The 20127-nt window shown below is 41.5% G+C and overlaps 1 protein-coding gene across 1 annotated transcript in view; it reads left to right on the forward strand.

Annotated features, from left to right (window-relative positions):
• LOC146809001 (phospholipase A2 inhibitor and Ly6/PLAUR domain-containing protein-like) overlaps nt 1-20127 on the forward strand; it is a 100063-nt gene that overhangs the window by 47214 nt on the left and 32722 nt on the right. The window contains exon 4 of the mRNA XM_085614813.1: nt 14289-14438. Within this exon, the coding sequence (XP_085470939.1) occupies nt 14289-14438 (150 nt within the window). The remainder of the gene's footprint in view (nt 1-14288; nt 14439-20127) is intronic.

Here is a 20127-nt window from a genome sequence, read left to right on the forward strand (position 1 = left end):
TAATACCCTTATGTGTATGCATCTATCTAGCACTTGCAACATAGAAAAGCATTAATTCGGAAAGCGTTTTGTGCTCAAAAATAAACAGCACATAGCAACGTTTAAACATGAAAACACGCACGTTATTGTTAAACAGCACATTTATGCGCACCCACGTGTAACTCTCTCTTATTAGGACAAACGGATTGATTAATATAAACACACTTGCACAAGACAAATAATTAATTATTAGTAATTAGAAAATTAATATGACAAATAGACATGCCAGAGCTTCAAAAACCAACGAATTTTCAAACAGAAAACTCTGCTCCAGCAATCCCCCCTTTGGTGATTTTATCACCAAATAAACCCCCCCCAAAAAAATTGTAAAAATTTAGTCCCATTTTAGGAGAAATCGGAAATGTCTTTTTCCCCTTACACAACATTACACACCAGTCACTCTTTCATCATCCCTTTTTGTCTCTAAGTAAACACTCTCCCTCAATTCTTCTAATTCAATTTCTTGAGGTTCTCTTTTCAACCTCTTGTTTTTCTTTTCTTTATTCAATTTCTTCCTCCCTCCCCTGTTTTTACAACACACACACACTAATCTTATTATCAATAAAGCAACAATTATACAAGTTAAAGGAAACAATATTCTACCTATAATAGTACTACCTATTTTTGCAATAAAATCCTTAACAGCTATCATTTTATTAGCTATTTTAGTCCATAAATTCTCAGCTTCAAGTGGTACTAATTCTTCATGCAAATCAGTAATATTTTTGATATAGACCTTCAGGTCTTTGCTTTCGTCTGGAATGTAAGTGCAACAATGTTGAACTTTCAGCATTCCACAGACTCCACCCTCCTTGGCCAATAGAATATCAAGGGCAAGTCGATTTTGCATAGACATGGCACGTACGGCACTTAATTCCGTATTCACCAAAAGAAACCCTCCAGCGGTATTTGTCGATAAGCGATCAACCACTGTGAACAGTTTCCGAATTCCATAAGCATTCAAAGAAATTCCCACTGCTGGAATCACAACTCCAAAAATATCACCCACTATTTCAGACCAAGTTTCTCTCTTAAAACGCATTAGTAAATTAATATGCTCTACATCTGTTATTTTATCTATATGAAAAATCTTTGGAAAAACCAGGCCCACATAACACGTGCCATACCAATGGTCAGGCAACTTGTAATAAGCCTTGTTCCCACAAACATAGTATACTCCTGAAAAAATTGTATCTTCTCCACCTCTGAAACCCCAACCTGTTGCAATGAAGTATGTATCATGGCACTCACTAGTCCCAACAAAATATGTATCATATTGGGATTTCCTTCTTGTAATGCAAAGTTTACCCTTCTGTGGTGCATCTAAAGCTAAAGTTGGACTAGCCCCATTCTTCAACTCTTTTCCCATCTCAATGTCCCAAATTGTCTCACTCACTTTATATTTTCCTGCTTTCTCCTGCATGTTTAATCTCATTTCCTCTACCATATCCAGGAAAGCTTTCTCCTCTCCTTTCAGATTGCAAGTTAAATTATTCTTAAAAATGTAATCTAATGTTAATCCTTTTTCTTCAATAAAAATTTCACCAAAAGTGTTAGCTTCTTTAGCTGGATTCAGCTCTTTGTTCATTGGCAAGTGCCCAAAAATACTATCTCTGTTAGACATCTTATAATCTACTTTCCCTAACAAATAAAAAACACTACTTAAAATACTACAAGAAATACCATATGTAGCTGGTAAATGATGATAAGTAACACCCTCTGAAACGGATGCAGGTAATTGCATACAAACGTAGCAATCCCTTACTTCCATTGTTTTCACATATTCATATAACAATTTTGAAAAAACATTACTAGAAAAATTATTAATTGACCTATCTTTGTGTATGTAAGTATTACTAATTCTAATTGGAACTACTTTTTGCGAATTCTTCTCTACATTAGTCACATTCTCTGTATGCATCTCAAACTCTACTTTAAAAGTAACTAATAAAACTAAAACACCCCATAGAAGCATTAATAATCCAGTACAGCAGCAGCACATTCTACACCACCTTTTAAAGAAGGCACATCTATTTCGATTATCCTCTATGTTAGCCATTTTATTACTTTAGTTTAGCCTCTACTACTCCACTACTGTTGGAACTCTTAAATTCTTCAGCAATTCTTTCCAAATTTTTCTTCAGTCTTTCCAAATGATCCTTTCGTTCACTTAATCCAAGTGAATCCTTCCTTTATTCAGTTTGGATACTTGTCATTCTTCACTTCAATTTCTTCAACATCAAATTGTATTAGATCTCCAACATCAAAATCCTCAGTACTGGACTCTTCTCCAATGTCAGTCAAGAGTACTTTCAAAATTTCACCAGTATCTTCCTCAACCACTTCTCTCAAGATCTCTTCCGGATTATCTCGAGTCACTGTTTCTTCTTTTCCTCCTTCAGACAGTGCCACATAAGACCATTCCGGTGATCTGTACTTTTGGTTGGGTCTTCTTACTCTTTTTATTTCTACTGGTTCTTTTGATTCCTTTGATTCTTCTCCTTCAGCTTTTGAACTTTGACTCGATACTTCATTCACTTGTTCAGCTTTCGATGTACTTGCTCTTATTATTTTGTATCTCAGCCTCTTAACTCTGTTGTTAGGCCAACGATCTCCTTTTATCACCTTTTTCGGCTTTATTTCTTTATTACTTCTTTCTCCAATCCAAGTTCTCTTTCTCAGAACTCGACCCTCTGTTTGTTCATTCTCATCATCCAATTCTGCTTCAAGTGCCTCTTGTTTCCGTTTTCTAGCAGCTTTCTTCTTTTCCACAGATTTTTTCACCACTGTTTGAGATTTCCCTACTTCTGTCCCTCCTCGAGTCTCCGACACGCAATCTTCTTGCTGTCTACTTGTCCCTTCACCTAACTCATCAAGAATGTTCCCTACACCTCCTCGGGGGTCTTCCGCAATCTGTCCCTCTCTATCTTCTTCTGACCCTACTTCTTCAAGTATAATCTCAAGTGGTTCTTCAATCTCCTCCTCTTCTGATTCAGGAGTAGTCTCTGTGAAATTTCTCTTTTCTTTTCTTTTTCCTTCACTGCTTTTTGAAACTTCAGGCTCTCTTACAGAATCTGATCTCTTCTCTGATACTCGCAGTGGTTCATTCGAAGCTTTTCCTACTTCTTTCCCCACTGATTCTGTATCTTCATCATCACTGGAATCTGACTCTTCAAAATACTCTTTACCAGTCCCTTCTTTTGGGTTTGGAACTCTCAGAGTATGACTTGCATGTACCCAGTGTCTCACTCCAGCACACTTTACTGCAGTCGTCGTAGTCAGAATAACTTGTCTCGGCCTTCCCCACCTTGGAACCAAGCAATTTCTTCTTCTGTGTACTTTAATCCTCACCCAGTCTCCTGGACTCAGATCATGGGCTTGCTTCTTCTCAGGTGTGGTAGCTTCTTCTCCAACCTGGTGAAACACAGAATGAACTGCGTCAGCCAGGCCTTTACAGTAATCCAAAATCATGTCATCAGTTATTGTCACCAACTTATTGACAGGCACAAATGCATGGCGCATTGCACGTCCCATTATTATTTCATGAGGACTCAAGCCAGTAGTTCTATCTGGAGTAGATCTAATAGTCATCAACACTAGAGGTAAAACATCTGGCCATTTCATGCCAGTGGCTAAGCACATCTTTCCAATCCTGTTCTTGATTGTGCCATTAATCTGCTCAACCACACCAGAAGCCTCTGGTCGGTATGCACAATGTAGCTTCTGCTGTATTTTCAATGCTTCACAAATCAAACCCATGAGTTCATTTTGAAAGTGTCCACCTCTATCAGACTCAACTGTTACTGGAAACCCGTACCTAGGAATCAACTCCCTTAACAGTAACTTTGCCACTGTTATTCCATCATTTCTTCTAGTCGGGTAAGCTTCCACCCACCTTGAAAACAAACAGACTACCACTAGAACATACCTCAGTCTGTTTACTTGGGGCATTTCAATGAAATCAATCTGCATTCTTGTAAAAGGACCTCCTTCTCTGCCTATTGTTCCCAGACTCACCACTGTCTTTTTCCCAGTGTTAAATTGCTGACAAACCAAACACCTTTGACAGATGCTTTCTGCAATTGTCCTGAACTTTGCATTGTACCAGGTCTGTTTAAATGACCTAACCATCGCATCCCTCCCTAAATGTCCCTGGCCATGATACATTCTTGCCATTGACGACAAAATGGAGTTAGGCATTACTGGTCTGCCTTCTCTGTAAACCCAAACATGGTCTGTTTCTCTTGGAGCACATCCTGCCTTAATCCAATCTTTTTTCTCTTCCTCTCCTGCCTCATCTTGCAACTGTTTCACTTCATCCCAGGTTTCTAAGACATTAGTAAACATCACAGAGAGAAAAGACATTTCCCCCTCTCTGTCCCGATTAATGGACTGATTTGTCTTGGCACAGTATTGCGCAACATCATTGGCGTAACGGTTTCCAACCGTGATAAAATCTTCTCCTGGTCCATGGGCAGCACATTTTACAACTGCTAACTCTTTAGGCAGCTGTATCGCCTCAAGCAATTTACCAATCATTTCAGCATTCTTTATTGGAGTTCCACTCGATGTCAAGAAACCTCTTTGTAGCCAAAGCTGGCCAAAATCATGCACAACTCCAAATCCATACTGACTATCAGTCAACACAGTCGTCCTCAAATCTTTCCCAATTTCGCAAGCTTTTGTCAATGCTATCAATTCAGCAACTTGCGCAGATTTCACTCCTTTCAATGGTGATGCTTCCATGACCTCTGAAACTTTGCACACCGCATATGCTGCACATAGCACACCATCATCATTTCTCAGGCATGATCCATCCACAAACAACACATGATCACTCTCATGCAAGGGAAGATCCCTTATGTCTGGTCTCGGTTTTGTACAGTAATCAAGCACATCCAAACAATCATGATCATCTTCCATTTTCACACCCACATTTTCAATATCCGGCAAGAGTGTCGCTGGATTCACATTCACACATCTTTCAAGAGTCACATTTGATGCTCCCAGAATCACTTTTTCATATTTAGTCAACCGACTATGTGACATGTACTGGGTTCTGCTTCTTGTCAAAAGAATTGCCACATTGTGAGGTACGAATACCCTTACAGGATATCCCATTATGATTCCCTCACTTTGTTCCAGACTCCTGCATGTTGCAGCCACAGATTTTAGACAACCTGGTAAACCCACAGCTACAGGGTCAAGTGTCGATGAGAAGTACGCAATAGGCCTTCTCAGTAATCCATACTTCTGAATTAACACTGAAAGTGCACATCCATTTCTCTCACTGCAGTACAGCTCAAACTCCTTTTCATAGTCAGGCATACCCAAAGCTGGAGCCTCACACATTTTACTTTTGAGCTCTTCAAATGCTGCCATTTGTTCTGCATCTAGATCCAATGGATCTGTCATCTCACTTTTTGTCAGTTTAATCAGTGGCTTTGCTATCAAGGAAAAATTAATTATCCACTGACGACAATAACCCACCATACCCAGGAACATTCTCACTTCTCTCTGGGTTTTTGGGGCTTTCATTTCTCTGATTATTCTGATCCTGTCATCCGTCACTTTTCTCAGACCCTTTTCAATATTGTGTCCAAGATAATGCACCTCTTTCTTGCAAAATTGCAATTTGGCTGGAGATACCTTTAACCCTCCATCTGCCAGATGATTCAGTAAAGCTATGGTATCTACTTCACAAGCTTCACGTGTCTTTGATGCCACAAGTAGGTCATCAATGTACTGCACTAGTACTGAGCTCTCAGGCATGATCAAACTCTCCAACGATTTCTTCAATAACTGATTGAATATCGAAGGACTCTCCGTATACCCCTGTGGGATTCGACACCATGCTAAGATACGCTGGCCAAACCTAAATGCAAAAATCGGCTGGCTATCATGATGTAATGGAATTGAAAAGAATGCATGACACAAATCAATTACTGTATACCACTCAGCATCATGTGGAATTTGATACAAGATCACTGATGGATTTGGCACAATAGGACAACATGCCACCACAATTTGATTAACTTTTCTCAAATCCTGTACGATTCTAAATTTCCCATTAGGCTTTTTTAGTCCCATTATCGGTGAATTACACGGACTACTCAGTAGTTCTCTCAGGACTCCCTGCTGAATCATTTTCTCAATTATAGGAGTTATCCCTTCAATTATTTCTGGTGTCATTTTGTATTGAGGAATGTTAGGATATGTAATTCCCTCTTTTACTGCAATTTTCACTGGATCTACATTATTCATCAATCCCACATCCTCTCCAGTAAAATCCCAAACTGTCCTTTTCACTGTGTCTCTCAGCTCTCGAGGCAAATCCTCCGGATTAAACACAGCAAATGCACCAATTAACTCACTTTCTCTATTCTCTAGAGTCACTCGGTACAAAACATCCTCATCTGGTGTCTCAAAGGCTATTCCATCCGGTGTACAAAAAATTGTGCAGTTCATTTTGCACAACAAGTCCCTACCTAACAGGTTCACTGGACTCGTGTCACAGACAATGAATCTGTGCATGTCTGAAAATTTCCCTATCTGTACTCTTACTGGTTCAGTAAGACGTGTTCTGATTTGCGTATTGGCTACACCAACTACTTGGATTGCTTCATCCGAGAGAGGAAGATTTTTAACATCTGTTGACCTGACAATTGATCTTGTCGCACCTGTGTCTACCAAAAAAGTAACACTCTCCTCATTTATTTTCCCATCCACAAATGGTCCTGCCTGGTCTATTTCTAGAGTTGCACCAAGTATGCACTCTTCTTCCTCTCCTCGGCACCGTCAATAATCACCCTCAGATTCACTCCCTTCACTCTTTAACAAGTACTGTTGTACCTTGTTTGAACGTCTTGGTTTGTTTACCTGTTCATCATTGTAGAATCCTGAATCCTGATTATACTTTTGTAACCCTTTATTCTGCGGCAAGGGCGGTTTTGGCTCTTGACTCTGCTGTCTCACAACTTTCTGTTGTTGCTGCTGTTGATTATTTCCTTCATTCTGCACCTGTTGATTTAAGGATTTATTCTCATTACTCACTAATGGTGGATTAGGACACTCCGATCTCCAATGCCCCAATTGGCCACAGTTGTGACAAGGAAACTTTTTTTTCGCTTCCTCAAGACTTCCTTTTCCTTTCCCTGCATATCTAGGTCTATTCCCTGCATTGTTTCCTGGATTATTCGCCTGTTCCACTAACTGTGCTTCCTGTCTTTCCGCAACTTTCACTTGTGCCCACATTGCTTTCTCTTTCAGCTTTCTTTGTTTCGCTTCAATTTCATCACTGAAGTATTTCGCATGTCTCAGAATCTCATCTACTTTCTTACTCTGCCAATCCACTGTATGCTCACGAATTCTCTCACCAATTTCAGGTCTAAGGCCATATACAAATCTGTATACAAAATGACTCAAATCTTTGTCACCCAGGTGTTCATCTCCACTGAATTGTTTAAATGCTAGTATCAGCCTCTCGTAAAAAGCATGAACTGATTCCTTCGCTTCCTGTTGTGTTCGATCTATCTTAACCCAGTCTGTCTCTTTTGCAGGAACTTTACTCTTCAGGTATACCATCACCTGATCATACTTTCTCATTACCTCTGGATCTGGTGCCCCTGTTCTTGGGTCTCTTGGATATTCCTCAGTAGGCCAACTCACAACTATTTTACACTCAGTCCACAAATCTGCTGGAACAATTATATCAAACAGACTATTCAGGTCAACCCACAGCACTTTTGACAATTTCACAAACCTATCTACCTGCCTATACCACTCGACGGGCTTTTCTCTCAATCGAGGGAAATCATTCGTGAATGATAAAATATCCTGTCTGGTCCATGGAACATGTACATATCCTCCTCCAGGTATTTCTCTCATAGGATAATTATCCACTGGTTTCTCTTTTTCTCTCACTGGAAATGCTGAATAAGTTGTTCTATCTTCAGCTTCATCTCTTTTCTTATACCACCTATCCTTCCACTTTTCTACATCACCCCATCTTCGCAATAATGTTACCATTTCCTTAATCTGTCCTGTTCTACCAGTAGCATTCAAATTCTCAATATCCTTCTCTGTAAAATCCATCCTGTAGGTTTTTTGTAAAGCTTTCACTTTATCAATGTCAACTCCCTGCTCATTCGCTATTGCTCTTAGCCTGTCATGTGTATTTCTTGCTCTCCAGGTAATGTTCTTGCACATGAACATTAGTTCACCATCATGATGACTCTTCAGAATTTCTGTTGGAACTGTTCCTGTAACAAGCTCTTCTAGTTCTACACGTAACCTAGCCACATCAATTACTTGTGAATCTTTATCCTTTTTCTGTAGAACTTTCATCCAATCATTCAAATCTCCAACTGTTATTTCAGCAGTTTTTCTCACTGGAACCACTCTCTTCTGCGGTTCTAAAATTGGCATCCCTGAACAACTAGCTTCACTAGCATCTAATATTTCACTACATGTGTCATGTCTTGATTGTCTCAGGTCACTTCTTTCTGCTCTTTTGCCTGAATCTCCTGAAGGACCAACTGAATTTGTCAAATTATTCCCAACATATGGAATCACCAGTCCATTTTCACCTGTCCTCTGTTTGTCAAACACAGGCATAACCGGACCTATTGTTACAGGCACCGTAACAGCTTCTAGATTCTTCGTTAACTCCCTAATCTTCTCAGTCAACTCTGTTGTAGTTCTGGCTAATTGTCTAGCATTCTCATCAAGGTAGTGATCACTTCTTACCTCAGGTGTCTCATTTTCTGTCTCACTAACACAAACTGTATCTCTTATCGGAGAAACAACTGGTGTACTCTTATCCGGTTCTGGTCTATATGGAGGTGGTCTCTTGTAAATCATGTCATTCAAGACCTCATCCTCATACTCATTAACTCCATATTTTCTCATTTCTGACTCAGGAACCCTTTCTGCTCCTCCTTCAACTGTTCTCATCGGATATAATCCCTCTGATATACTAACATCTCGCCACCTTTTCATTCGATCATGATGAGTCTCACGATCATGTCTCCTCCCAAACATGTACCTGTAGTACCCTCCAGATCTCTGTTTTTCTCGCTCATGTACTTCCTCTTCCCATTCCACTAAAGCCTCGAACTGTGTAGGTCTTGGTTTCGGGTCTAGACATAACATCTTTTCCCGTAAATTTCTCAACACGGCCAGATTAAATGAACCATGTTCTGGAAATGCTAGAACACCATCTTCTTTAGTATACCTAACCCAATTCTCCAACCATATACAGGTATGAAACCCATGTCTTGCAGCCATGAAGGATGCAGGTGTTTTCGGTGGAGGTAACAACTCACCCTCTCTCGTTTTAACATCTTTATCCTTGCTAAACCACTTCTTAATTTTACCAAAAAATGTTTTCTTCTTTTTCTCTTCTTGGTAATACATTTTAGCGTTTACCAAAAACTCTCTACTCTTTCCGTATTATAAATATACAATACGAATTTTCAACCAATAGCAGCGCGACTCACACTAACGCACCAATCCTAGCGCATCTACGTCACTAAATAGCTCTTCCAATCCTTGCGCGGCTCACACTAACGCACCAATCCTAGCGCGAACACTATTCTGATCTACTATCCAATCAGAGCGCGGTCTTTCTGACGTCAACAGTCGCTGCAGTCGCTTGTCTCCTGTCTTCTGTCACTCGTCTACCCCTCCTTTACAAAATCTTTTCAGTAGACTTCGTGTCAAAATTTCTACAAAATCTATTAGTTACAACATAAAAACATCTCCATTGTCTGCTTCGCTAACCACAGAATAGTAAAAGAGAATCTATTTCACAAGAAATCTCTCATTGACACAGTAGCACTTCCTCTACTCTGCCCTTCTAACATACATTCATTAACTGTTTCCTCTAAGACTTGTCCAAAGAGTCTTACAGTCAACTAAATATACGAACATTCACGCACATCCATACAAGAAAATATAGTACATACACACAGAATCCTGCTTCCCGAGAACAGACCATAATCTGCTCCACTACAGAATTATAACATACATCAACTAAACAGCTTTCCTCTGTTCAGTTTCTCAAACAAGCTCAGAGAATACCTATTACTTCTCCCGCGATAAGCTTTAACGGTAATCCTTACGGATCCCTGGGACTTAAGACCAGAGTTTCACAGATAACCTTCACTATCATACACACTCCTTATATACTAGAAATGTCTAATAGTAACATACGACGATGTCACTGATTCCGAACCCAGACAATGTGACGCGCAACTTCAATTGTCACACGTTATTCCTTACAATTCCGTCTTTCCCGAGAGCAGCATATACTTCCCTCTGCCCTACTACGGAACTGCTACCAGCTCCCAAGTTCCAGAAGCACTACATATAACTCAACATTACGACTCCAACATATAGTATTAGTACATATACCAACATCAATCAATAATCAATAATCAGTAAGCTAATGTACATGCAATCTTATCAGATCAAGACAATCATCAATAACCATCCTCTGCTACCAGGAAATTGATAGAGATCAGGGTGTGTATAATATTCCCACTTCCACAGATAGAGTAATCTCACAGTTACACGCACATACATTCATCATACACTAGGGCCCATTTCACTAACATACGCTCAAATACTCTACCAGCAATAAACCTGTGGAAAGAAAACTCCTAGTCACCCTGCATCAATATCGGGGTCGATAAGATCTGGTTATTGAGACTGTCCATAAACATAATCATAATCTATACAACCTATACGGTAATAATCAAAATATAATACACAATAATTGACAAGAAATAATATCCAACACCATGTTCAAATTATATTGCTTTATCTAAAATTAGTCAAATGGAAATCAAGCAGAATAAATCATTTTTCTCATAGTTACCTATTCTAGCTAAATGTCAGAACGGGTCAGGACAAGTCTCTCGGTAAAGTCTCTCAAGACGAAGTCCCTTCAGCATCAATCCTCAGCAGCGCAGATTCGGTACGCGGCAAAGGCAAATGGCAAGTGGCAAGACCCTCTCTAGGCTAACAATTCTTATACTGAATCGAAAATCTCCGCTCAGGAAAAATCACAAAATAAAGACTACGGAACAGGAACCAAGAATCACAAATGTATCTTGTTAGTTCTACTTCTCCTCGGCAATGAGACCAATGCTCAGAGTCCTTCTCTAAGGCTCCTTTGTTTTCCCAAGGCTGCCAAGGACGTTCCATTTCACTCGAAGATTACCCAGGCTGCTGATGTCCTCACGGAAAATTTCACAAGGCAAGCAAGGACTGTGGTCAGCTGACTTCAGGACCATATTCAGCAGGGCTCTCTTCCATCACAGTTTTCTACTTTCAAATCGAGGCCAGGCTTACAAAATCGGCCATCTTTGACTAGGCCACCATAGGCCACAATAGACCATCTTAATTAAAAGAAACAAAATCAACGTTACCACAGCATAGTGATTAAACAGTGTTAACCCCACTAATACCCTTATGTGTATGCATCTATCTAGCACTTGCAACATAGAAAAGCATTAATTCGGAAAGCGTTCTGTGCTCAAAAATAAACAGCACATAGCAACGTTTAAACATGAAAACACGCACGTTATTGTTAAACAGCACATTTATGCGCACCCACGTGTAACTCTCTCTTATTAGGACAAACGGATTGATTAATATAAACACACTTGCACAAGACAAATAATTAATTATTAGTAATTAGAAAATTAATATGACAAATAGACATGCCAGAGCTTCAAAAACCAACGAATTTTCAAACAGAAAACTCTGCTCCAGCACATGCACCAATTAAAGGACAAGTAATCAGCTGAAAGCAGCCTGTACAGAATGCTGCTGACATATACAGGGCTGCATAAGGCAGATTTGTCTGACTGATTGTTTACGGTGACAGGATGCCCACAATGTGACCAGTGATAGAGCGCTTTGCTCCTTGATAATTCTGGTACAAATTCAGGTTTGGAAAGCACTTTCCCATAGATCCTGAGGCTGGCATCAAACATCTATACAAGTCATTAACGTGAAGCAAATTTGGCTCCACAAGTAAGATAGAGAGGGGTTAAGTTCCTGATGAACCATAAAGGTTTATCAAAGGGGTAGCAAAGTTTTAAACTCAAATCATCAAATTCGTTTTTAATCAATACATACATGTATTAGTCAATATATTCAAAGAAAATCAAAGATATTGAACAAACACTATCATACATCTCAAAGGTAAATTAAGTAAGGTCACTTCTACCATAAAGAGACCAACCTTGCTCGGATGTCAGGAAAAATGGTTCTGCTGTAAAGGCAGGTGAAAGGGCATTTGTTTTATGCACCTGAATCTCTGTCTATATTGCATTAGTTTGAATCACACAGTTCTAACACTTGATACACCTACCCATGATTCCTACACAAAGGGCGAATTGCTTTAAGGGACGTGAAGATAACTCAAATGTATTATTTTTTACAGGCCACTGCACAATAATCCAACTCTAAACAGACTTTGGACTTACGGTTTTCTGCAACATAATGATATACGCTTGGTCCAAAAATGACTCTGCACATGCTCGTTAGTGTGTTCTATAACAGATTGTGTAAACACAAATTTTCACATAGGAACAGAAAACAAAAGTGACACCATTTGAGATTGCTGGGTAATTTTCTCCTTAAAAAAATAAAGATACACAACATGGAACAAGATGGCAGCCAGACACTGCGCTAACCATTTTAAAATGAGGCCTACATTAGCTGTGGTCAGTCTAAACGTGAATAGTACACACATAGTACATTTGTGTGTTACGTGTTAATAACAGTATGAATTTCCAATGGTGGAGAGGTGTGGTGCAGCGGCCAGGGCAGATGGTTCACGGTTCGATCCCCAGCTCGGCAGCAGCTCAGTTGAGCACCATGTGACTCTGGGCATTAGCTCACTTAATTTCCACAATGGCCCCCAGCGCCTTGAGACCCGAAAGGGTGAGTAGCTTGCGCTTTACAAAAACGGATTTTAATTTCAAAACAATATTGTCATCACGAGCACAGAAACAGCAGTAGGTTTAGTCTTGTCAGATTCTGACCCTCCACCCTTGCTATTCCTGGTGCCCCAGTTTCCCCCACTGGGTACATACCTAATCCCACAGCACTGCTTGCCCCCATAGATAGGGCCGTACACTTTGAAAGATAAAGGGAAAGGTGGAAGTTCAAAGAGAGCGAGTGGGATATAGAGTTTCAAATAAATAAGCAAAGGCTTGCTAGAGAAAAAGAAGTAAAGCCACGCGGGATAAAAAAGAATGAAAAGGACAGAGAGGAAGACATTAAGCAGAAAGAGGAGATACAGGAGATGAAGCTTGCTGATGTCTTAGAATTGAGACAGTATGAGCTTCCATCTGCCACTGCAGCTCCTTCCCAGAAGAGATGCATCTCAGACTAGTACCCCTCTATGACCAGTAATTTCATGGGTGAATTTTTTACCTGGCACCTAACCTGTTTCCGTTAAGTGTAGATGAGAAAATATAGCTGCTTTCCCTAAGCACTTTCCTTTGCAGGCAATGTGGCTCCAATGGAGCATAGTAGAACCCCCTGAAGGTTTCTATCATTTTGGGATTTGGGCGGAACAATAATATAGCCTTAGAGCTCGCTATAGCGGACTCTACTTGGCCATTAAAGCCGGCTTCAGTGTTAAATGCCCAAGCCTAACGCGAGGGCCTTTAACAAGGAAGCGGGCCAAATGTTCTAATTTGTCAAACAAAGGCCTCACAGAGCCAAGGGGGTTGTAGCTTAGCCTCTATAGAATACTTCTCCAAGAATAAGCCTTAAAGGCGTGGCTCCACTACCCCAGTAGAAAGTGAAAAGGCCTCACAGTCTACATTATATTAGGTCTATGTGGTTGGCTCCAAAGTTTATTCTTTGGACTCCACGGGCCACAGTGTTGTGGTCAGAGTTTCTGGGGAAAATGTTAATCTATTCATTTAGAAAGATGCTGGGACAGCTTGTATTGCAGGTGAGACTGGCAGGACCTTTCGTGCTGCATGCCCCTAGTAGAGGAGCTGTGCAGATGGACTTGGTTATCCTCTGTCTGGAAACTGTATGGTTGTCCAGGAGTGCACACTGGGACTCCCTTTGTATGGGAGATTTGATGTGGTCCATGTAAGGACAGGTTCTCATTTCCCGTTGAAGTTGAATCAGGCATCATCCCCTTTCTGACATTTTATATTCCTCAACTGTAGTGGAAAAGATTCTGAGATGTTTTTTCCTTGTTCCTTTAGTGCAGCCTGTAAATATGACGGTGAACGGATACAAGTGTCCAGCTTGCTTCAAGGGCCAGTCCTCTGATGGATGCACAGCTGAGAGGGACGATATCTGTGTAGGCAAGGAGGACCAGTGTGCCACCTTCTCTAAATCAAGCACCAGAGCAGGTAAACCTCATGGATGATGCATCATTGTTATCAGTTATTTAATATGGTTACTTAATAACAGGTCCCAGTAAAAAGCTGTGCATCATGTATAATTGTACAGCGCACTGATACACTGTGCTTTAGAGCACTAGATAAAAATGCTAAAAAAAATAAGTGTTTATTTATAAAATAAAATATGCGTTTATTTAAATGCAGCAGCAATTAAAATTTGAAAAACAGTGTTGTACATTACAGAAAGAATACACTTAATACATGGGAGTGAAAACGGGTGGAGTGGAACAAAAAACAACAAGGTCATAGAAATGTGGGTACAGTAGAACCTGAAACATGTTAACAGGGCAGTGTAACGGGCAAATGGCTGCTTGCTTGAGGTACATAGGCACAACTGACATAGCTGCACTCTTAGGAAGAACTGCATTCAGAGCTCAAATGGGATAAAAGGTGGGGGGATCTCTGCAAGGGGTGTGGCCTTTGCAGTTATAGCCGTGACTTAAACACAAAGGGGCAGATTTATGTTGCACTTGCGCCACTTTTGTGCCGCCGTTGCGTCACTTTTGTGACGCAGCAGCGGCGCAAATCCTGCGCCATGGTGCGGGGTATCTACAACGTGACGCATCTGGGAGATGCGTCACGTTGTAAAGCCCTGCGCCACATGTAGGCGTTCCAGGGCAGGTGGGGGCGTTCCGGCGCAGACACGCCTCCTAAAAGTGGCTGAGTGAAATCTACAAGATTTCACTCAGTCACTTTTAGGCCCATGCTGCGTCAAAACCCTGCGCCTGCTTGAAGCAGGCGTAAGGATTGACGCAGCATTGTACAGATAGGGCCCCCCAGAGCATTGCTGGAGCTGCGTCGCGCTTGTGACGCAACTCCAGCAATGCGCCACTTTTACGGCACAGATGCGTCACGCATCTGTGCTGTTTTTGCCCCATGGTGCGCCGCATTATAAATGCGGCGCATCCATGGTGGCGCAGCTGTGGCACATAATAACTGGCGCATCCCTGCTGATATGCAGGGATGCGCCAGTTATCATAAATCTGCCCCAAACAATTTCTGTGTGTGTGTGCCACCCGACCAGTATTTTGGTTTCTCTCTGAGCTTTCTGTTATTTTATCCCATATAATAAAACAAGAACATAAGAACACCAAAAACTAGACAAGACTGTTGGCTTTGTCAATGGTTGTGTGTATGGAGAAAAGCCAGGGAATGGTTGACCATGTATTCCGAACATCCCAATGGCAGGCATTGTGAGAAACCCACACTGCTTTTAGTCTCAAGTCCAGAGCTCTCAGTCGCGGCTGTCATAAACACCTGAAGATGGCTTAGTCTAAAGCATGCACCATACAAGAGTAGTTTGCTACAAAAAAAAAAAAAACTGGCATTGTTTTTATAAGCATTTGTCACCCAGGGAGAGGGTGAGATCCAAGCCCTTGCGCTCCAGGGCTGCTGCTGGGGATGGGTTTTCAGTCTTGACCACCAACAGATTTCTTCCTCTCTCTAACCTGGATAATTTAGACTGATGCCCTGGTCTTTCTACCAGTTATAGCGATATTCTGGCTACTAGTCTCTAACTTCCTTCCCACCAAGGTGCAGCTGTCCCCCACCAATCCCCCATGGTCTTCCCCTACTCCTTCTGGAGTGTGCATGCTCTCCCTTAGTTATGTTGGGCCTCCTCTTTTATCCCACATAGCCTTGGAGTCTCAAGTTTTTGGCGACACTGCCCCGCACCTGCACACCCATACTAAGATCGTCTCCTGGAATGTTGCTGGCTCGGTGTCAAAACTTGAGACCCTGATTGGGGTCTTTCAACAGATTCATTTTCCATCTGCCTGTTCCAAGAGACTTTCTGCCAGATTTACCAATTTCTCATGCAGCGCAGTGCAGCATCCGCAAGTTCTCTGCAGTGTGAGGAGAGAGCAGGAGAGCACCACATTTACTGAAGTATGGCACTCTCCTACCCTCTCCCTAGTGTGGCGCTGAAATTAGCTGCCGTACACCACAGAGACGCCTTTACGTCATAGTGCAAAGGTGTCTCCGTGAGTCAAGCACAGGTTTCGTACCGGAAGGATACCCATCCAGTTAAAAAAAACTATGCTTAGACTAATTTTAAACATTCTCCCACTTTGTATGTGTGCTGTAAACTGTAGCACACATGCAAAGTCAGAAAATAATGGAGAAGAAAATAATTTCTCTTTCATAGCGCTTGGTTGAAGAGTGAGCTATTTTATGATGCTAAACTCTGTCTACTTTATTTAAGAAATTGGGTTTAGCGTCAGAAACCTTATATGGTTGCATTGGAATGCCCATGGTACTAAGTAATTCGAAGCAGCACTATGCGCTGCTTCGAAATACTTTCACATTGTTTCCAGCGCTAAACAAGTTTAGGGCTGGAAAGTAAATTGGACAAAGATTTGGCGCCAAGATGCTTCACTTTTGTGACACAAACACAGCATAAAATCTGCCTCTTGGTTAGTTGCCCCAGACGCCTAGCAGGGTTTGTCAATTTTACCTGACTGCTGCCATCACAGGGAAGTAAAGACCCTTGGGAGCGTTGTCAGTTTGGATCAAAACTACTGTTTGCTGCATGACTAGAAAGTTTGGATTGGGTAGTGCTGACATACAGTGTTTCCTTTTCCTACAGGTAGTGCATACTACTTATATAATGTGAACTGCAGGCATGGGGGTATTTGTGCTGAGCTTCATGTAACTGTTTTTTTTTAAAGTTTTATATAGCGCTAACTAGACCTGAAGATATCAGGTATCAGAGCACTTTACACAAGCACCAGTTTTGTTACAGATGGACTCATTCATTTTTATCAGGCATGGGGAGATTAAGTGATCTGCCCAGATACACAGGATGTTGAGCGTCTTTGCCAAGACTCGACCCCGGTTACCCAGCTTCGAGGTCGACCGCTCTAACTGTAAGGCTACATCCTCTCCCCTGAACAGATTGGTTCACATATGGCTGATCTGCCTGCAGATTCTTTTAAAATAGCAGCAGGCACTTTTTAATTGGAAATTTGAGCCCTTGTCTGTCCTGCTAGAAGACCCTATCGGTGATATGGATGAAGCCTGGAGTGTTTCTTGCCTCACACTCCCCTTGGTCAAGAGGTGGTCTGCTGCTGTGTTACAGCTAAATGCTTTTACATATAGCAATTGTCTATGGGCGTGCAATGGGAGGACCAATTCTGACCGGGAGGGGAGCCACATGTATCATCGCCCACAGTCCACCAGCCTTATTGACTATATCTTATTACACATTAGGTTGTGGAAATCCTTCGTAGACATGGCAGTAGTCCACAGGCACGATAGTGATCATAATGCTCTGGGGCTGAGAATGGGCGCTCTGGGCAACACCCTTCTGAATACTTTTTATGAGGCACTAGACAGAATAACCAATAACCGGTGTAGGCTCAAGTCGAGCTTTCTGACAGAATCCGAAATAGCATTGGGAAAAGTGTTTGAGGCAGTGTCTGTTAGTTTGGATGCTGTAGCCACAGATTTTAGGACCCTGGATGACTTAGCTTTCCTGTTGAGATTGAGTGAAATTTATAAGCTTATGTTTTCCTCACTAAGGAACTTATTCTAGATAAAAACTAGGCCCATTCCCACAAAGAAGAAAGAGGACCCCTGCTACACCTGCTGAGTGGCCAAGTGTTGCCTTTCATGATCCATCAAAACTGGGTGTAGAGTCCTCATCCGGATGGACAGGACACTCTACAAAAAGAAATTGTTGATTCTAAAAGAGATTGGGAACCTTCTAAATGAGACACTGTTCTGAGTGTCATCAAATGCAAGTATTGTGGTTCTTTTTTGGTGCATCATGGCCAATGAGGACTCTGGCATCCATGCCCCATATGATAGTAACATTTCTGCTGCAGCTTGGGTTGAGCATTTCTCCCAGTTAGATTTGGAAGCTGTTGACCCGGGATCGTCTCAGGCTGCCTTTCATACTCAAGTCACCAGGGTGGCAAGTATTAATCCCTTCTGTAATTTTATGGTTGAGCATTCCATCCTTTAGTGCTATATTGATCGGTCCATTTATACTTTCGACTTGGGCAGCCTCTTTGATAGTTCACAAAATGTGTTTAGTCGGATAATTTTGAAAAGGTTGAATGGCTGGATGTCCGATTCCAATTTACTAACTTCCTTGCAGGTGGGATTCACGGATGGCTTAGGAACAATTGACCAGGTGTTCTGCCTGTAATTGCTATACTGGAACACATTCACATGGGGGGGCGGCAGACGATTTTTTGGTCCTTCAGTCTGCTTTTGATCTAGCCCTCAGTGAATCTTTGTGGAAGGTATTGGCAGAGATGGGGGTCCCTGAGTATCTTATAGAAGTTTGAACTAGACTACATTTCACCAATTATTCCCAGGTCGGATGCGGGCCTCAGGGTGAATTGACACATTCCATCCTGTATAATCATTGGGTAAAGCAGTGGTATGTGCTGTGTCCAACCCTCTTTCTCTTATATATTAATGATTTAGTATCACAACATTGGAAATGTCAGAGTGACACCTCACATTTTGCCGGGGTTAAGATCCCAACCCTATTGTTTGCAAGCAATGCACTTTTATTTGGAAATTACCTATAGGGGTCTGAAGTCTTCTGGATTGGTTTGGGTCCTTCTGCAAGCAGTTGAGGCTGAAGATTATCCTCAGCAAGATAAAATAAATGGTTTTCAACCCCTGTCCAACTACCCATGCAAACCAGATTGTCAGTGGAGTTCCTCTTGAGAGAGTTCAGATGTTCGAATATCTGTGGGTTACGCTCACCATAGATTTGAATGGTTACCCCATATTCAGATGCGAGGGCTCAAAATACAATTTGGGGTATTTTGAGGGCTCACTGCAGCTCCTTTTTTCACCGGGTGACTCCAGCACTTTCTACAAAAAACAGGCACTAGGAGCCACTCTGTACGGTGGAGAGCTTTTGGGCTTCCAAGACACTATGGGCCATATGTAGGAAGCCCAATACCGGTTGGTAACGGCCGATTTTCGGTAAATATCCCGTTACCGACCGGTATTCAGGCTTTTGGTATGTAGGGGGCACATTTCAGGATTCGGTAATTTACCGAATCGGTAAAATTACCGATTCGGTAATTTTACCGATTCGGTAAATACCGAATCCTGAAATGATATGTAGGGGGAGTGTGTGGTTGTTGTGGGGATTCGTTATTTACCACCAACTAAAAGTTGGTGGTAAATGACGAATAGCTGGAAAAAAGCATTTTTTTGCACTTTGAAGTGTGCAATGTGGCAGACATACATGCCCTTAGGGCATGTATGTGTGCCACATGTGCACACATGCAGGAATCAGTGGTGCAACAGGGTGTCACTGTGACACCCTGCCAACCTTGATTGTGCTCCCCCCATTACCGAATCGGTAAATACAGATTCTAAATTATCGACCCATTCCGAATCGGTAAATATTACTGATGGATTACCTGCATATCATTTACCACTTCATAAATACCGAATCGGTAAAATTCGGTATTTATGAAGTGGTATATGTTAGGCTACCTACATATGGCCCTATACCCTTAGAGATTATAGAAAATCATTTTTATGAGGAACCTAAGTAGGTTATCAGCTAGCACCCATTTATATCCCTACATTTAGATTACGGCCTTAGACGCATCAATGGCACAGCTGGGTTGAGACAGCTTTTGTGCTGGCTGAGACTCTG

This window comes from Triturus cristatus, chromosome 7 (genome assembly GCF_964204655.1).
Source record: "Triturus cristatus chromosome 7, aTriCri1.1, whole genome shotgun sequence".
Lineage (NCBI taxonomy): Eukaryota > Metazoa > Chordata > Amphibia > Caudata > Salamandridae > Triturus > Triturus cristatus.